We start from the raw sequence: 18,232 nt of genomic DNA on the forward strand, positions 1-18,232 counted from the left end.
AGAGGGACGGCCAGGTCTTGGTAGATTTGCAGTGGTCTGATACTCCTTCCATTTCAATATTATCGCTTGCACAGTGCTCCTTGGGATGTTTAAAGCTTGGGAAATATTTTTGTATCCAAATCCGGCTTTAAACTTCTTCACAACAGTATCTCGGACCTGCCTGGTGTGTTCCTTGTTCTTCATGATGCTCTCTGCGCTTTTAACAGACCTCTGAGACTATCACAGTGCAGGTGCATTTATACGGAGACTTGATTACACACAGGTGGATTGTATTTATCATCATTAGTCATTTAGGTCAACATTGGATCATTCAGAGATCCTCACTGAAATTCTGGAGAGAGTTTGCTGCACTGAAAGTAAAGGGGCTGAATAATTTTGCACGCCCAATTTTTCAGGTTTTGATTTGTTAAAAAAGTTTGAAATATCCAATAAATGTCGTTCCACTTCATGATTGTGTCCCACTTGTTGTTGGTTCTTCACAAAATAATACAGTTTTATATCTTTATGTTTGAAGCCTGAAATGTGGCAAAAAGTCGCAAAGTTCAAGGGGGCCGAATACTTTCGCAAGGCACTGTAATCCAAGTAAAAATTCCCTGTCTTTGGTCAGTTAGGATCACCACTTTATTTTAAGAATATGAAATGTCAGAATAATAGTAGAGTGATTTATTTCAGCTTTTATTTCTTTCATCACATTCCCAGTGGGTCAGAAGTTTACATACACTCAATTAGTATTTGGTAGCATTGCCTTTAAATTGGTTAACCTGGGTAAAATGTTTCGTGTAGCCTTCCACAAGCTTCCCACAGTAATGTGGATGAATTTTGGCCCATTCCTCCTGACAGAGCTGGTGTAACTGAGGCAGGTTTTGTAGGCCTCCTTGCTCGCACACTCTTTCAGTTCTGTTCACAAATGTTCTATAGGATTGAGGTCAGGGCTTTGTGATGGCCACTCTAATACCTTGATTCTGTTGTCCTTCAGCTATTTTGTCACAACTTTGGAAGTATGCTTGGGGTCATTGTCCATTTGGAAGACCCATTTGCAACCAAGCTTTAACTTGATGTCTTGAGATGTTGCTTCAATATATCCACATAATTTCCCTTCTTCATTATTTTGTGAAGTGCACCAGTCGCTCCTGCAGCAAAGCACCCCCACATCATGATGCTGCCACCCCTGTGCTTCATGGTTAGGATGGTGTTCTTCAACTTGCAAGCCTCCTCCTTTTTCCTCCAAACATAGCAATGGTCATTATGGCCATGTCACGCCTTGGTCATAGTATTTTGTGTTTTTCTTAATGATTTGTTCAGGCCAGGGTGTGACATGGGTTTATTGTGTTGTCTTATTGGGGTTTTTGTAGGCATTGGGATTGTGGTTGATTAGGGGTGTGTCTAGCATAGGCTTGGCTGCCTGAGGCGGTTCTCAATCAGAGTCAGGTGATTCTCGTTGTCTCTGATTGGGAACCATATTTAGGTAGCCTGGGTTTCACTGTGTATTTTGTGGGTGATTGTTCCTGTCTCTGTGTAGTGTTCACCAGATAGGATGTAATTAGGTTTTCACGTTCCGTTTGTTGTTTTTGTATTTATATACAGTTATTTCATGTATCGTCGTTTCTTCATTAAAGAACATGAGTAACAACCACGCCGCATTTTGGTCCGACTCTCTTTCGACAAACGAACGCCGTTACAGGCCAAACAGTTCTATTTTCGTTTCATCAGACCAGAGGACATTTCTCCAAAAAGTACGATCTTTGTCCCGATGTGCAGTTGCAAACCGTAGTCTGGCTTTTTTATGGCAGTTTTGGAGCAGTGGCTTCTTCCTTGCTGATCGGTCTTTCAAGTTATGTCGATATAGGACTCGTTTTACTGTGGATATAGATACTTTTGTACCCGTTTCCTCCAGCATCTTCACAAGGTCCTTTGCTGTTCTGTGATTGATCCGCATTTTTTCGCACCAAAGTAAGTTAATCTCTAGGAGACAGAACGTGTCTCCTTCCTGAGTGGTATGATGGCTGTTTGGTCCCATGGTGTTTATATTTTCATACTATTGTTTGTACAGATGAACGTGGTACCTTCAGGCCTTTGGAAATTGCTCCCAAGGATGAACCAGACTCGTGGAGTTCTTGGCTGATTTCCTTTGATTTTCCCATGATGTCAAGCAAAGAGGCACTCAGTTTGAAGGTAGGCTGTGAAATACATTCACATGTACACCTCCAATTGACTCAAATGATGTCAATTAGCCTATCAGAAGCTTCTAAAGACATGACATCATTTTCTAGAATTTTCCAAGCTGTTTGAAGGCACAGTCAACTTAGTGTATGTAAACTTCTGACTCACTGGAATTGTGATACGGTGAATTATAAGTAAAATAATCTGTCTGTAAACAATTGTTGGAAAAATTACTTATGTCATGCACAAAGTAGGTGTCCTAACCGACTTGCCACAACTATAGTTTGTTAACAAGACATTTGTGGAATGGTTGAAAAACTGGTTTTAATGACTCCAACCTAAGTGTATGTAAACTTCCGACGTCAACTGTATCTATTTCTTACTTCACTTTGTGTCCTTAAAACTGCATTGTTGGTTAAGTGACAAATGAACATTTATTTGATTTGTCTGTCTGTATGTGTGCATTCCCATCTGCCTCTGTGTGTCTGTTTCACTGTGTGTTAAACCTAAGACCTGTTGCGGGCTTATTAGTCCACCTACCCAACCAGAGAGCTCCGTCTGTGTCCAGCTGAGTGGCTGTCAGGGGCGACGATCCCGTGACTGCTGCCTCGTTGCCCACCTGGAGAGATCCGTTCCTACGTGCTCTGAGGGGGGAGAGAGGGAGAGGTGGGAGATAGAGGGAGTTGTTTACTGGCTTGTAGTAAAAATCCAGTCAGATGGCTATGTGCTTAGCAGGTGATTGAGCGAAAGGGGAGAGAGTGGATGCATCCGAAATGGCACCCTATTCCCTATATTTTGCACTACGTTTGACCAGAGCCTGTATGAGCAATCGCCAAAAGTAGTCCACTGTATAGGGAATAGGGTGCCATTTCAGACACAGACAGTCACCCAACAATGTGTTGGAGGCATCGCTGTCATTCCCACGGAGCTGAAATGAGACCAACCTCCATGGATTTAAAGGTATCAAGTCTTCACTATGTGGTAGGATGATGCGGGTTTGGAGTATGCGATATGACAGAATGGGTTGAGATAACATTCATAACCCCACATTTAAATGCTGTGTCAAGAAAGCTAACCCAAAGCTAGATTGTCGGTTTGCTTACAAGCTGAGTGAAATTGAAGGCAAATATGAAAACCACACACTCTGTATGCTGAACACTACCTATGAACATTTCATGACTTCCACTGTTCGGTCATTTTCTATCACTAATATAAATATTCACTTAGGGCTAAATCCTGACTTCCACCCAAGTCAAAGTTATTCAAGTAGAAGTTAGGATTTACGCTAAAGCAAAATCACAAATACAAGCTATCCTGTTTAATGTCCCGTTAGCCGTTACCTTACCTGCTGGCCTTGACGCAGATCCAACTGTTAGTGTTGACGCGCACCGTCGAGCGAAGCACCACAGGCTTGGAGCCCAGGTCATAGGTCATCTGCACGCGGCCATCCACAATGGCCAGGGCGATATAGTCAGAGCGCTCCACGCCCTTGCCGCTCCACAGCACCAGGCCCTGTGTGGCCTCCGTCTTGATGGTCAGCTCAAATTTGTTCACCTGCAGGGCCTTCTCACTGGAGGGCAGGGGGAGGAGTTTTAGAATGACTTATATTATTGGAGAGCAGAGTAAGTGAGGTGATTGTGAACTGCTCTCTCTCTCTCTCTCTCGTGGTGGTTGTTGAGGCGGAGGACTGAGGCAGGATGCTGGGGGGGGGGGTTCGGTGCTGTTTGATCTCAGTCTCTGGACTGCCAGTGCTACGGGGGAGTCAGGGAGCTGGGGAGAGGGGTGGAGACTGGGACATCCTGGGCCTTCCTATGAGGAGCGCTGCATGTCACTGCCACAGCTGTCTCTACTCTGTGAGTGGGCTGCTGCTTAGAGCCTAGCTGGTGTGGTGGTTTGCATACGAATACACACACACACACACACACACACACACACACACACACACACACACACACACACACACACACACACACACACACACACACACACACAAAGGCACACACAAAGGCATACACACATCCATGTACGCACACAGCTCCATTTGGTACAGACCTCAAACAAAAAGACTAAGCTATTTTTAAACAGCTCCTTTATTCTCCATTGTTTCCTTCAAGAGATGGATATCAAGAGAATCATGCCTCTGTGTTTGTGGTGTGTGTGTGTCACTAATCGGTATCGCTGTGATGTACTGTGAAGTCGACAAGGTACAACAACTTTTTGAAAAGGATCGTAATTTCTTCTTTTTTTTTTACAAACAGGCAAAGCACACAGAACAGAGAGCACACAAGACAACACAGAACAGAGAGCACACAACACAACACCCAGATCACCCAAGACAGACATGACATGTCCACGACACGAGTCTGCTCAGCAAACAGACAGAGTCTTTAGGGAGCACACGAGGTTATCCACAAAGGGCAGGAGGACAGGAGAAAAGGAAGAAAAGAGAAAATGACCCTTGAATAAAGTTTGATTTGATCCTCTCATTGGGCCGGCCAAAAGTGGTGCTACTGCTAATGAGCTAACGGTGGTGAAGAGACTGGACGGATTGTTTAAACTGAATAATTATTTGAGGCTTTTCATTTAGTTTCTGTTCAGGTATGGCCAACCGAACTTGACGCATGTTTAGTATTCGACCCAGCAGAGAGGAAGGAGTGCAACGTTTCTACATCTGGATTTGAGATTTCCAAAGCATAACTAATCTTTCTAAAATACACCATTTAAATTCACTCAAGCACAAATGCACAAAACAGAATGACTAATGAATTTAGAGTCATAGAAATCCTTTAGACAAATGGTCAGTAGCAAAACACATACAATATTTGGACTCCTTTCCCCTTGCCTGGGTAGGAGGTTCAATAAATCTTCAACAGCCTGGGTAGGAGATTCAATAAATCTTCAACAACCTGGGTAGGAGGTTCAATAAATCTTCAACAGCCTGGGTAGGAGATTCAATAAATCTTCAACAGCCTGGGTAGGAGGTTCAATAAATCTTCAACAGCCTGGGTAGGAGATTCAATAAATCTTCAACAGCCTGGGTAGGAGGTTCAATAAATCCTCAACAGCCTGGGTAGGAGGTTCAATAAATCCTCAACAGCCTGGGTAGGAGGTTCAATAAATCCTCAACAGCCTGGGTAGGAGGTTCAATAAATCCTCAACAGCCTGGGTAGGAGGTTCAATAAATCTTCAACAGCCTGGGTAGGAGATTCAATAAATCTTCAACAGCCTGGGTAGGAGGTTCAATAAATCCTCAACAGCCTGGGTATGAGGTTCAATAAATCCTCAACAGCCTGGGTAGGAGGTTCAATAAATCTTCAACAGCCTGGGTAGGAGATTCAATAAATCTTCAACAGCCTGGGTAGAAGGTTCAATAAATCCTCAACAGCCTGGGTAGGAGGTTCAATAAATCCTCAACAGCCTGGGTAGGAGGTTCAATAAATCCTCAACAGCCTGGGTAGGAGGTTCAATAAATCCTCAACAGCCTGGGTATGAGGTTCAATAAATCCTCAACAGCCTGGGTAGGAGGTTCAATAAATCCTCAACAGCCTGGGTATGAGGTTCAATAAATCCTCAACAGCCTGGGTAGGAGGTTCAATAAATCCTCAACAGGATGGATTTTCAGAAAGAATAAGGTCCTCAGACTAAGGATATATTATACTGTATTTATACTATACTGACTAGTCTTAATTATGTTTCGGACTCCTGGTTGCATAATACATTTCCAAGAAGGGACAACGTTTGAATTTAATTGAATTAACAATTTGATGTGGAACAATACATTATTTAATATGCAACCAAGTTGTCTTACTTCGGGGTTTACTTACTGGATTTGATTAATATTATGGAGTAGCATCTTCTATGCTTCTTTTATTATTCTATTCTTCTTTTATTATTTTTGAATAAGTCTGAAAAAGGGCTGTGCACCCCATTGCCTTTAGGTGGGAGAAGTAAACAGAACATTGCTAAACTGGATATGATTGGGGACTGAGCTCTGTTGTCTTAATAGACCCGGCTGCGATTGCAACAGCTTATGGGGATCCAGATAAACAAATTAAAATATAATACTGTCTCTATATGTGGCCCAGTATATAGATAAGTATAGAGAAGTCTGGCCCTCCAATAATTTTTCTATGGGGCCCAGTGTACAGAGTAGTGTGGCCCTATTATACTTCTCTAAATGGGGCCGTGAGTATTGAACTGTGGCTCTCCAATACTGTTTCTATGGGGCACTTTCTGACCCTTTAGTAGTGACAAGTTAGGCTGCCGACCTGAGGGGGGTTGTGTCAGGGTGGGATGCAGAAGGGTGGGGAGACAGCATGCTAGCGATTGGTTGGACAGCGCTGGCTATAGGCTCCAGGACACTCACCTCTGTTCCGACGGGTTCTCAAGTGACTCTGGACTTTAAGGGAGCAGGGGAGAGAATGGAAGGGCGTGCAATAAGCGGACGGAGGGAGGTGGAAGGAGGACCCACAAGGAACCTTACAGGGTGATGTACTATATAGCATCGCCAGCATAGACAAGAGCCTCAGTGATCAGGGAGATGTGTTGAACAGAGTAAGTTGTTGCCCGAGAGATGGGAAAACATGTCTGGCTACCTTCCATGGTCCATACTAGGATACTAGCCAATGCATTACTACATTCTAGCTAGTATGAACACAGGAAATAGAACACATTTTATGAGTTTGGCTCTGGAGCCGTGATGACAGAATCATGGCTCTTTCTGGATATTCTGTTCCCATCCATACAGCCAGCTGGGTTCTCAGTACATTGTGCTGATAGAGAACTCTCTGGGAAGAAGAAAGGCGGAGGTGTATGTTTCATGATTAACTACTCATGGTGTGATTGTGGGAACGTACAGGAACTCAAGTCCCTTTGTTTACCCGACCTAGAATACCTCACAATCAATGCAATACCTCACAATCAATGCCGACCGCATTACCTCCTTAGAATTTTCTTTGGTTATCGTCACAGCCGTGTATATTCCCCCTCTAGCCGATACATGACAGCTCTCAAAGAACTACACTGGACCATGTGCAAACTGGAAACTGCATAACCTGGGGGACATTTATTACAGCTGGGAATTTGAATAAAGCAAATCTGAGGAAAACACTACTGAAGTTCTACCAACACATTGCCTGCAGAAATCCTCTCCCTTCCAGGATAGCTACAAGGCTCTCCCCTCACCTCCCTTCGGCAACTCCCTTTCGCTCCTGCCTCCCTATAAACAGAAATTCAAACAGGAAATACCTGTGCTAAGGTTTATTCAATGCTGGTCTGATCAAGACTGTTTTGATCACGCGGACTGGGACATGTTCCGGGTTGCTTCTAGAATAACATTGACGTGTACACTGACAAGGTGACTGAGTTAATCAAGAAGTGTATAGGGGATGTTGTTCCCACTGTGATCACTGCATATAACCACAGCAAGGTGACTGGGAATATGGTAGGGTATAAACAGTCCAGTTATGCCCTCCGTAAGGCAATCAAACAGGCAGGACGTCAGTACAGAGACGAAGTGGAGTTGCAATTCAACGGCTCAGACACAAGATGTATGTGGCAGGGACTCCAGAAAATCACAGATTATAAAGAGAAAACCAGCCACATCGTGGACAGCATGTTAACCCTTGAAAGGCTGCCGGCCCAGATGGCATCCCGAGCAGCATCCTCAGAGCAGGCGCAGACCTGCTAGCTGGAGTGTTTATGGACATATTCAATCTCTTCCTATCTCAGTCTGCTGTCCCCACATGCTTCAAGATGTCCACCATTGTATCTGTTCCCAAGAAAGCTAAGGTAACTGAACGACTATCGCCCCGTAGCACACTTCCGTCATCATGAAGTGCTTTGAGAGACTAGTTAAGGATCATGTCACCTTCACCGACAGCCGAGGCCCACTACAATTTACATACTGCCCCAATAGATTCACGGATGATGCCATCTCACTACACACTGCCCTATCCCATCTTACCTAATGTATGTAAGAATACTGATCATTGACTACAGCTCAGCCTTCAACACCATAGTATCCTCCGAGCTCATCATTAAGCTTTAAACCCCGCCCTGTGGAACTGGATCCTGGACTTCCTGACAGGCTGCCCCCCCCCCAGGTGGTGAAGGTAGGCAACAACGCCTCCACTACACTGAACCTCAACACAGGGGCCCCACAAAGGTGCGTCCTCAGCCTCACTCTGTACTTCCCTCGTTTACCCATGACTGCGTGGCCACGCACGCCTGTAACTCAACAATCAAGTTGGCAGGTGACACAAAAGTGGTAGGCCTGATTGCCAACAACGACAAGATGGCCTACAGGGAGGAGCTGGCCCTGGTGGAGTGGTGCCAGGAAAAGTGGAATTCTGGAGATGTGATATTTTTGTTTTTATATACTCCTGACTCGGACAGTGCTTGTCCGAATATTTCTGCTTCTTAATTATATTATTTTAGATTTCTGTGTACTGTTGTGTATTGTTAGATACTGCTGAACTGTTGGAGCTAGGAACAATACAATTTGATCAGAGACACTGTAGCCTTGGTCCAGGAGCAGTAAAGCACAACCACACCACCACTGGGACTCTTAAGGGGAAGGCTGGGCAACAATGTCATGATTTTATGATTCATTTGCCAAACCATTTTTCTTTTGGGGATAATAACATTTTCCACTACTATAACTGAGTCTGATGACAGTGCTGTGTGTGTGTGTGTGTGTGTGTGTGTGTGTGTGTGTGTGTCTGTGTGTGTGTGTGTGTGTGTGTGTGTGTGTGTGTGTGTGTGTGTGTGTGTGTGTGGTGACTATTATCAACTTCCTTGAGAGAAGGAAGCACCAAATGAGGAAAAATGGGGAAATCGACAAAAATGGGGAGAGACAGAGACAGGGCCCTATATGATTTGGTTGCTCCAATATTGGGGCTTGATGAAATTGACCCAAGCATTCAGAAGAGGAATGAAGACCGATCTAGGCTACAGTAAATAGTAACAGCATCATTAGCCCAGGGTGATACAGCGCTGGTCTGTGTGTTGTAATAACATTGCTATAACATTCCTCTGAGGAATTAATTTATCAATTTATGAATCTCTGTTAAACACCAGATCATGTTGAATCGATGACACTCGCTCCGAGAGATTGGGCTGGCTCTGGTTTGGACCATAATCGCGCCCCTCTCTCTTACAGGAAGTGACAACTATTAAAGCTCCTCTGGCCAGTCCGGCTCGAAGGACCATGATTATCACTCTAACGCAGGGTTGGCCAAACTCCAAGAGGTGCACGTCTAGTTTTTAGCATAGCACTACAAAGCTGATTCAAATAATCATAAAGCTTTGATCATTTTAATTTGGGAAATGCTGTCCTAACGGATTTTGATACCAGCTGCCACATTGTTAGGGCTGGTCTCAAAGACGTCTCGATTTGAAGTCTTTCTTTGTCACGCCCTGGCCATAGAGAGGTTTTTATTTTCTATTTTGGTTAGGTCAGGGTGTGACTAGGGTGGGCATTCTAGTTTCCTTATTTCTATGTTAGTGTGGTTCCCAATCAGAGGCAGCTATCTATCGTTGTCTCTGATTGGGGATCATACATAAGTTGTCATTTTCCGTTTGGGTTTCGGGTGGGATGTTTTATTTATTTTTTTCCTGACAGAACTGTGCGCTTTCGTTTTCACCTTCTGTCATTTTGTCATCACAGTGTTTTTTGAACATTGAGTCATGAACACTTTCCACGCTGCGCTTTGGTCTCATTCTGACGACAGCCGTTACATTCTTGAAAATCATTTTAAAAACATGAGACAACTCCTTAACATGTCAGCCTTCCTTTTTCTCAGCATCCAACTTGATAAATATTCATAATTGCAGTTAGAGATTGAACTAAGTGTGAATGACAGGGGCTTAAATGTGGATATCGAATTCTCTGGTGAATAAGCTCGGCATAATTCAACCTAAAACCAACTTCCCCGATTCGTTTTTTTAATCAAATCAAATCTTTTAAGAAGTTACTTACCAAGCTAATGCCAACAAAAAGGAAACTAACAAAGTAAGATCTAAGTGTTGCCCTGGAGGAGGCAGTAAAATAACTGATGCAGCAAGACTGAGGAAGGGGGGATATCTTGGTCCACTACCTTGCAGTTAAGCCTTTACACTCGTGGGAATTGGCCTATATGGACATGGCTAAATTGACATGTTTCTTACAAAAGAAATATGACAAGCAGATGCATAAACATGGTACAGTTTGGAGATTATGGAAATATTATTCGACCAAAGTTGACACAACAATCCCCCTGACACAAGACTGAATCCAAACATTACACAGTTGATTTTATGTGCCTTTTAAATGAACTGTTCTTTTCATCACATTTGTTGACAACGAAATCAGAAAATACTCTGGATACATTCAGTAACACGATAAGAATATTAATGGAAAATGTTGGGAAGGTGCAACATAAGACAAAAAGAAATTACAGGGGTTTGACTGAGAGAGCTAACTGGTGTCTCCAAGTAGCCACACATTTCTCTAAGTGTCCTCAGTTCCTAAGTCATTTCAATGCACTTTTATGACTCAAAGAAGAGTCTTCAACAATAAGGTGATTTTTTTTTAGCTCTCCGTTGAGGAATTAGAGCAAGCACACTTGTTTGGAACACAACCCTGCATCCCCGCCATCACACGATTACGGTTGTTGTTCACGCAATCCAAAAACAGCCCATTATACAGTGCATTCAGAAAGTATTCAGACACCTTGACTTATTCAACATCGTGTTACAGTTGAAGTCAGAAGTTTACATACACTTAGGTTGGAGTCATTAAAACTCATTTTTCAACCACTCCACAAATTTCTTGTTAACAAACTATAGTTTGTCGGTTAGGACATCTACTTTATGCATGACAAGTAATTTTCCCAATAATAGTTTACAGACAGATTATTTCTCTTATAACTCACTGTATCACAATTCCAGTGGGTCAGAAATTTACATACACTAAGTTGACTATGCCTTTAAACAGCTGTGCCTTTAAACAGCTCCAGAAAATTATGTCATGGCTTTAGAAGCTTCTGACAGGCTAATTGACATAATTTGAGTCAATTGGAGGTGTACCTGTGAATGTATTTCAAGGCCTACCTTCAAACTCAATGCCTCTTTGCTTGACATCATGGGAAACCCTAAAGAAACCAGTCAAGACCTCAGAAAGAAATGTGTAGAACTCCACAAGTCTGGTTCATCCTTGGGAGCAATTTTCAAACGCCTGAAGGTACCATTTTCATCTGTACAAACAATAGTACGCAAGTTTAAACACCATGGGACCACATGGCGCCGTCATACCGCTTAGGAAGGAGACACATTCTGTCTCCTAGAGGTGAACGTATTTTGGTGTGAAAAGTGCAAATCAATCCCAGAACAGCAGCAAAAGACCTTGTGAAGATGCTGGAGGAAACAGGTACAAAAGTATTTTTCCACAGTAAAACGAGTCCTATATCGACATAACCTGAAAGACTGCTCAGCAAGGAAGAAGCCGCTGCTCCAAAACCGCCATAAAAAAAGCCAGACTACGGTTTGCAACTGCACATGGGGACAAAGATCGTACTTTTTGTAAAACTGTCCTCTGGTCTCATGAAACAACAATAGAACTGTTTGGCCATAACGACCATCGTTATGTTTGGAGGGAAAAAGAGGGATGCTTGCAAGCCGAAGAACACCATCCCAACCGTGAAGTACGGGGGTGGTATCATCATGTTGTGGGGGTGTTTCGCTGCAGGAGGGACTGGGGCACTTCACAAAATAGATGGCATCCTGATTTAGGAAAATTACGTGGATACATTGAAGCAACATCTCAAGACATCAGTCAGGAAGTTAAAGCTTGGTCGCAAATTGGTCTTCCAAATGGACAATGACACCAAACATGCTTCCAAAGTTGTGGCAAAATGGCTTAAGGACAACAAAGTCAAGGTATTGGAGTGGCCATCATGAAGCCCTGACCTCAATCCTATAGAAAATGTATGGGCAGAACTGGAAAAGCAGGTGCGAGCAAGGAGGCCTACAAACCTGACTTAGTTACACCAGCTCTGTCAGGAGGAATCGGCCCAAATTCACCCAACTTATTCTGGGAAGCTTCGGAAGGCTACCCGAAATGTTTGACCCAGGTTAAACAATTTAAAGACAATGCTACCAAATACTAATTAAGTGTAAGTAACCTTCTGACTCACTGGGAAAGTGATGAAAGAAATTAAATCTGAAATAAATCATTCTCTCTACTATGATTCTGACATTTCATATTCTTAAAATAAAGTGGTGATCCTAACTGACCAAAGACAGGGAATTTTTACTAGGATTAAATTTCAGGTTGTGAAAAACTGAGTTTAAATGTATAAGGTATATGTAAACTTCCGAATTCAACTGTACGTTACAGCCTTATTCTAAACTTAATTAAATTGTGTTATCCCCCTCATCAATTTACACAAAATACCCTATAATAACAAAGCAAACACAGGTTTTTAGAAATTATTGTACTTTACTCAGTACTTTGCGATTTCAGACTTGTTTCTCCCATTCTTCTCTACAGATCCTCTCAAGCTGTCAGGTTGGATGGGGAGCATTGCTGCACAGCAATTTGGAGGTCTCTCCAGAGATGTTCGATCGGGATCAAGTTCGGCCTCTGGCTGAACCATTCAAGGACATTCAGAGACTTATCCCGAAGCCTCCTGCATTGTCTTTGGCTGTGTGCTTAGGGTCGTTGTCCTGTTGGAAGGTGAACGCTTTGGAGCAGATTTTCATCAAGGATCTCTCTGATCTCTCTGTACTCAATCCTGACTGTTCTCCCAGTCCCTGCTGCTGAAAAACATCCCCACAGCATGACGCTGCCAACACCTTGCTTCGCCTTTGGGATGGTGACAGGTGTCCTCCAGACGTGACACTTGACATTCAGGCCAAAGAGTTCAATCTTGTTTCTCATGGTCTGAGAGTCCTTTAGGTGCTTTTTGGCGAACTCCAAGCGACTGTCATGTGCCTTTTACTGAGGAGTGGCTTTCATTTGGCCACTAACATAAAGGCCTGAATGGTGGAGTGCTGCAGAGATGGTTGTCCTTCTGGAAGGTTCTCCCATCTCCAAAGAGTAACTCTAATGCTCGGTCAGAGTGACCATTGGTTACTTGGTCACCTCCCTGACCAAGGCCATTCTCCCCCGATTGCTCAGTTTCGACGGACGGCGGCCAGCTCTATGAAGAGTCTTGGTGGTTCCAAACTTGTCCCATTTAAGAATAATGGAGGCCACTGTGTTCTAGGGGACCTTCAATGCTGCAGACATTTTGTTGTTCCCCTTCCCCAGATCTGTGCCTCAACACAATACTGTCTCGGAGCTCTACGGATAATTCCTTTGACCTCATGGCTTGGTTTTTGCTCTGACATGCACTGTCAACTGTGCGACATTATATAGACAGGTGTGTGACTTTCTAAACCATGTCCAATCAATTGAATTTACCACAGGTGGACTCCAAATCAAGTTGGAGAAACATCTTAAGGATGATCAATGGAAACAGGATGCACCTGAGCTCAATTTCAGGTCTCATTGCAAAGGGTCTGAATACTTCTGTAAATAAGGTATTTCAGTTTTTGTATTTATTTGCAAAAATGAAAGAAAAAAAAATGTTGTCGCTTTGTCATTATGGAGTATTGTGTGCTAGCTTGATGAGGGGAAAAAAAGATTTAATCAATTTTCGAATAAGATTGTAACGTAACAAAATGTGGTAAAAGGGAAGGGGTCTGAATACACTGTAAATCGCATACTGGGTCAGGTGGGCATCATTTGACAGCTTGTTCTATTGCTAACTTAACTAGTTAAATGATAAAATATGAACTTACAGTGTTAGGCTTTCACAGGGTAGAAACAGATCATAATTCTGGTGCGCATAGAAAGAAGTAATGCGTGCATTCAGGTGAGTGTTCCGCGGCAATTTTTGAGAGACAAATAGACAAATATAGGTTAATTCTGTTCAGAACAACCTAGGCGCCATGCCATCTTGTAACTGTACATCAAACATCGGGATCATAAACGTTGACACTGTAGATGACATGAGTTTTATGATATGGAAATGTACAGTGTACATTTTGACTCACAGGTGTTTGGCTTGCTTGTATGACATCAAAGTGGTATTTATTAGAATCCTCAATGTGTCATCTTTCAAAGTACATCGAGTCCTCTTAATTTACAGCATTTTCCTCACTCAGACAGCTACAAATTTGCAAAAGTTGCCCAATTAGCGACAGGGATGGGAGCACTTTATTGAAGCGTGCGGGGCTCAAGTTCAGAATGGCTGTCAGGCAAAAAACCCATACAGCGCTGTGAGTGGCAGAGCCTGAACTCTGACGTCATTTACAGCATTTTACCACTGCGTTCCAATTTAGGCACTTATTAGTGCCAAAATCTGCAAATTTCAACCCGTATATGGGTATGAGTGTAAAGAGTTAAGAAGGGGTTCATTTCAACATGACAGTTAAAACCATCCGATTGACATATTTCTGGCTCTGGTGAAAGTAGTTACAACCATGCATACAATATAGCACCTTCAATATAGCACTCTTTGCTATGAGCTCGAACACAATGCATCTGGTACACATGCAGTCATGCGTTCATTTAGACTGGACTATGATGAGCCATTTTAATGAGAAAAGAGAAAAGGCCGGACGAAAGCAAATGATGGGCATGGAGTTTTAATGTCCTGTAGGCCTATTTTAAACATAATGCACATGATAGCTATCTGCACTGGTGAAGATGGTGAAGATGATATAGGATAAATAAATAAAGAATCTATTACTTTTGTGTTCACTATCGTAATGTATTTAGAGTTGGGTTAGTTTGGCTTTGACTCTCTTTAAGTCTACTTACTCTGGAATGTCATTGGTCAGATGGCTTGAGTGCATCAGAAAGACAGACAAGGAACACTCATGAGACAGACAGACAAGAGAAAGGAGAGGCTGGACAGACGGACGGCAGGACATACATCTGACAGGCTCAACCAGGACAACAGACAGAGGATACAGACATATCCTACAATTGTCTCTTATAGTTTCATTGTGTGTGTGTGTGTGTGTGTGTGTGTGTGTGTGTGTGTGTGTGTGTGTGTGTGTGTGTGTGTGTGTGTGTGTGTGTGTGTGTGTGTGTGTGTGTGTGTGTGTGTGTGTGTGTGTGTGTGTGTGTGTGTGTCATAAGACCACAAATTCAAATTCGCTGTCTGTTTCTCCATTTTCACACCCTGGAGGAGTGGAGTGTTTTGGGAGGACTTGTAATGGATCTTGATGGTTAGTCTTATGTTCCATGTCTTTTCAGGTTCATCATCACAAACATTTAATGCATGCCAACCTGCGGGCGTGTGGAAGACGTAGATGGATGGAAGAGGATACAATGTATCAGCGATAGCCTGGAAGGCAGGATGTGTTTCTCTCTCGTTCACACCTTGTATTGAAACCATTTACACTTACATCATCCAGCTTCTCCTGGTATAGCTAACGTGTGCTTAAATGGAAAGCGACACTTTAGGACTGCTATTTTGAGGGGGCACAGTCGCTCGTTGTGTATTTCTAAAAGAAGCTTAAATTATATCAAATTTGAACCAAGTATAGAAATTAGGGCTGCTATGGTTGTTGTGAAATGCATGGTGTGCGTGTCAAATCAGAGTGTGTGGGTGTATGTGTCTGTGTGTGTCGGCTCCGTCCGCTGTGGTGTACAGCAAGCAAAGGGGGCGCTCGGGGCATTGCCGTAATTGTTAGCCAGTCAGCTAAATTAGCTCAATTCAGTCAAGACCAGGGAAACAGCGCAGGGGAAGTGGTCGAGCTATCAACTAACGCTAGGCTCACTTCCGAAGCCCCTAATGGGCCTGGAATAATCAACCCTGTCACCACCACTTACTGCAGTGGAATATGAATGGGGGCCATTAACCATTTCTCTACTACCGGTTAGCATGGGAGACCAATTCACTTAAACCAATTAAACCTTAACTAAATGACCATCGCCCCGTAGCACTCACTTCTGTCATCATGAAGTGCTTTGAGAGACTAGTCAAGGATCATATCACCTCCACCCTACCGGACACTCCACTCCAATTTGCTTACCGCCTCAATAGGTCCACAGACGACGTAATCGCGATCACCCTGCCCTATCCCATCTGGACAAGAGGAATACCTATGTTAGAATGCTGTTCATTGACTATAGCTCAGCATTCAACACCTGGGCCTCAAACAAGAGGTCGACCAAATATGATTTTTCAATGCCTATACCGATTATTGGAGGACCAAAAAAGCCGAAATCGATAAATCGGCCGATTTTTGCAAATATATTTGTAATAATGACAATTGCAACAACACTGAATGAACAATGAACACTTTATTTTAACTTAATATAATACATAAATAAAATCAATTTAGTCTCAAATAAATAATGAAACATATTACATTTGGTTTAAATAATGCAAAAACAAAGTGTTGGAGAAGAAAGTAAACGTGCAATATGTGCCATGTAAAAAAGCTAACGTTTAAATTCCTTGCTCAGAACATGAGAACATATGAAAGCTGGTGGTTCCTTTTAACATGAGTCTTTAATATTCCCAGATAAGACGTTTTAGGGTGTAGTTATTATAGGACTATTTCTCTCTATACCATTTGTACTTCATAGACCTTTGACTATTGGATGTTCTTTTAGGCACATTAGTATTGCCAACCTAATCTCGGGAGTTGATAGGCTTGAAGTCATAAACAGCGCTGTGCTTCAAGCATTGCGAAGAGCTGCTGGCAAATGCAGGAAAGTGCTGTTTGAATGAATGCTTACGAGCCTGCTGCTGCCAACCACCGCTCAGTCAGACTGCTCTATCAAAAATCAAATCATACGATTTAATTATAATATAATAAACATACAGAAATACGAGCCTTAGGTCATTAATATGGCCAAATCTGGAAACTATAATTTAGAAAACAAAGCGTTTATTCTTTCAGTGAAATACGGAACCGTTGCGTATTTTATCTAACGGGTGGCAACCCTAAGTATAAATATTGCTGTTACATTGCACAACCTTCAATGTTATGTCATAATCATGTACAATTCTGGCAAATTAATTACGGCCTTTGTTAGGAATAAATGGTCTTCACACAGTTCGCAACGAGCCAGGCGCCCTAAACTGCTGCATATACCCTGAGTCCGCTTACACTGAACGCAAGAGAAGTGACAATTTCAGGCACCGCATTGATTGCAACGCAGGACAAGCTCATTAAACTGGTAATATCATCAACCATGTGTAGTTAACTAGTGATTATGTCAAGATTGTTTTTTATATGATAAGTTTAATGCTAGCTAGCAATTTACCATGGCTCCTCGCTGCCTGCACTCGCGTAACAGCTGGTCAGCCTGCCACGCAGCCTCCTCGTGGATAGCAATATAATCGATAATGCCGATTACCGATTGTTATGAAAACTTTAAATCGGCCCTAATTAATCGGCCACTCGATTAATCGGTCGACCTCTAGTCTCAACCCCACCCTGTGCAATCGGGTCCTGGACTTCCTGAAGGGCCACCCAGGTGGTGAAGGTAGAAAACAACATCTCCACTTTGCTGATCCTCAACACTGGGGCCCCAAAAGGGTGTATGCTCAGCCCCCTCCTGTACTTCCTGTTCACCCATAACTGCGTGACCAATGCATGCCTCCAACTCAATCATCAAGTTTGCAGACGAAACAACAGTGTTAGGCTTGATTACCAACAATGACAAGACAGGCTACAGGGAGGAGGTGAGGGCTCTCGCGGGGCTGTCAGGAAAACAATCTCTCACTTAGCGTCAACAAAACAAAGGAATCAGCAGAGAGAGCCCCCTATAAATATCGACAGGACAGCAGTGGAGCAGGTGGAAAGTTCCTTGGCGTACACATCACAGACAAACTGAAATGGTCCACCCACACAGACAGTGTGGTGAAGGCACAACAGCACCTCTTCAACCTCAGGAGGCTGAAGAAATGTGGCTTGTCACCTTAAAGCCTCACAAACTTTTACAGAGGCACAATTGAGAGCATCCTGTCGGGCTGTCGTCAACAACCGCAGGGCTCTCCAGAGGGTGGTGTGGTCTGCA

The 18,232-nt window shown here is 43.1% G+C and overlaps 1 protein-coding gene across 4 annotated transcripts in view; it reads right to left on the minus strand.

Moving 5' to 3' along the window:
- Positions 1-18,232, minus strand: part of LOC118360235 (agrin-like) — a 409,423-nt gene that overhangs the window by 5,417 nt on the left and 385,774 nt on the right. For all 4 annotated transcript variants that reach the window (XM_052482562.1, XM_052482563.1, XM_035739526.2 and 1 more), the window contains 2 exons: positions 3,506-3,730; positions 2,701-2,804 (listed from right to left, as the gene is read on the minus strand). In XM_052482562.1, the coding sequence (XP_052338522.1) occupies positions 2,701-2,804; positions 3,506-3,730 (329 nt within the window). The remainder of the gene's footprint in view (positions 1-2,700; positions 2,805-3,505; positions 3,731-18,232) is intronic.

The sequence above is a fragment of the Oncorhynchus keta genome, chromosome 27, assembly GCF_023373465.1.
Source record: "Oncorhynchus keta strain PuntledgeMale-10-30-2019 chromosome 27, Oket_V2, whole genome shotgun sequence".
NCBI lineage: Eukaryota > Metazoa > Chordata > Actinopteri > Salmoniformes > Salmonidae > Oncorhynchus > Oncorhynchus keta.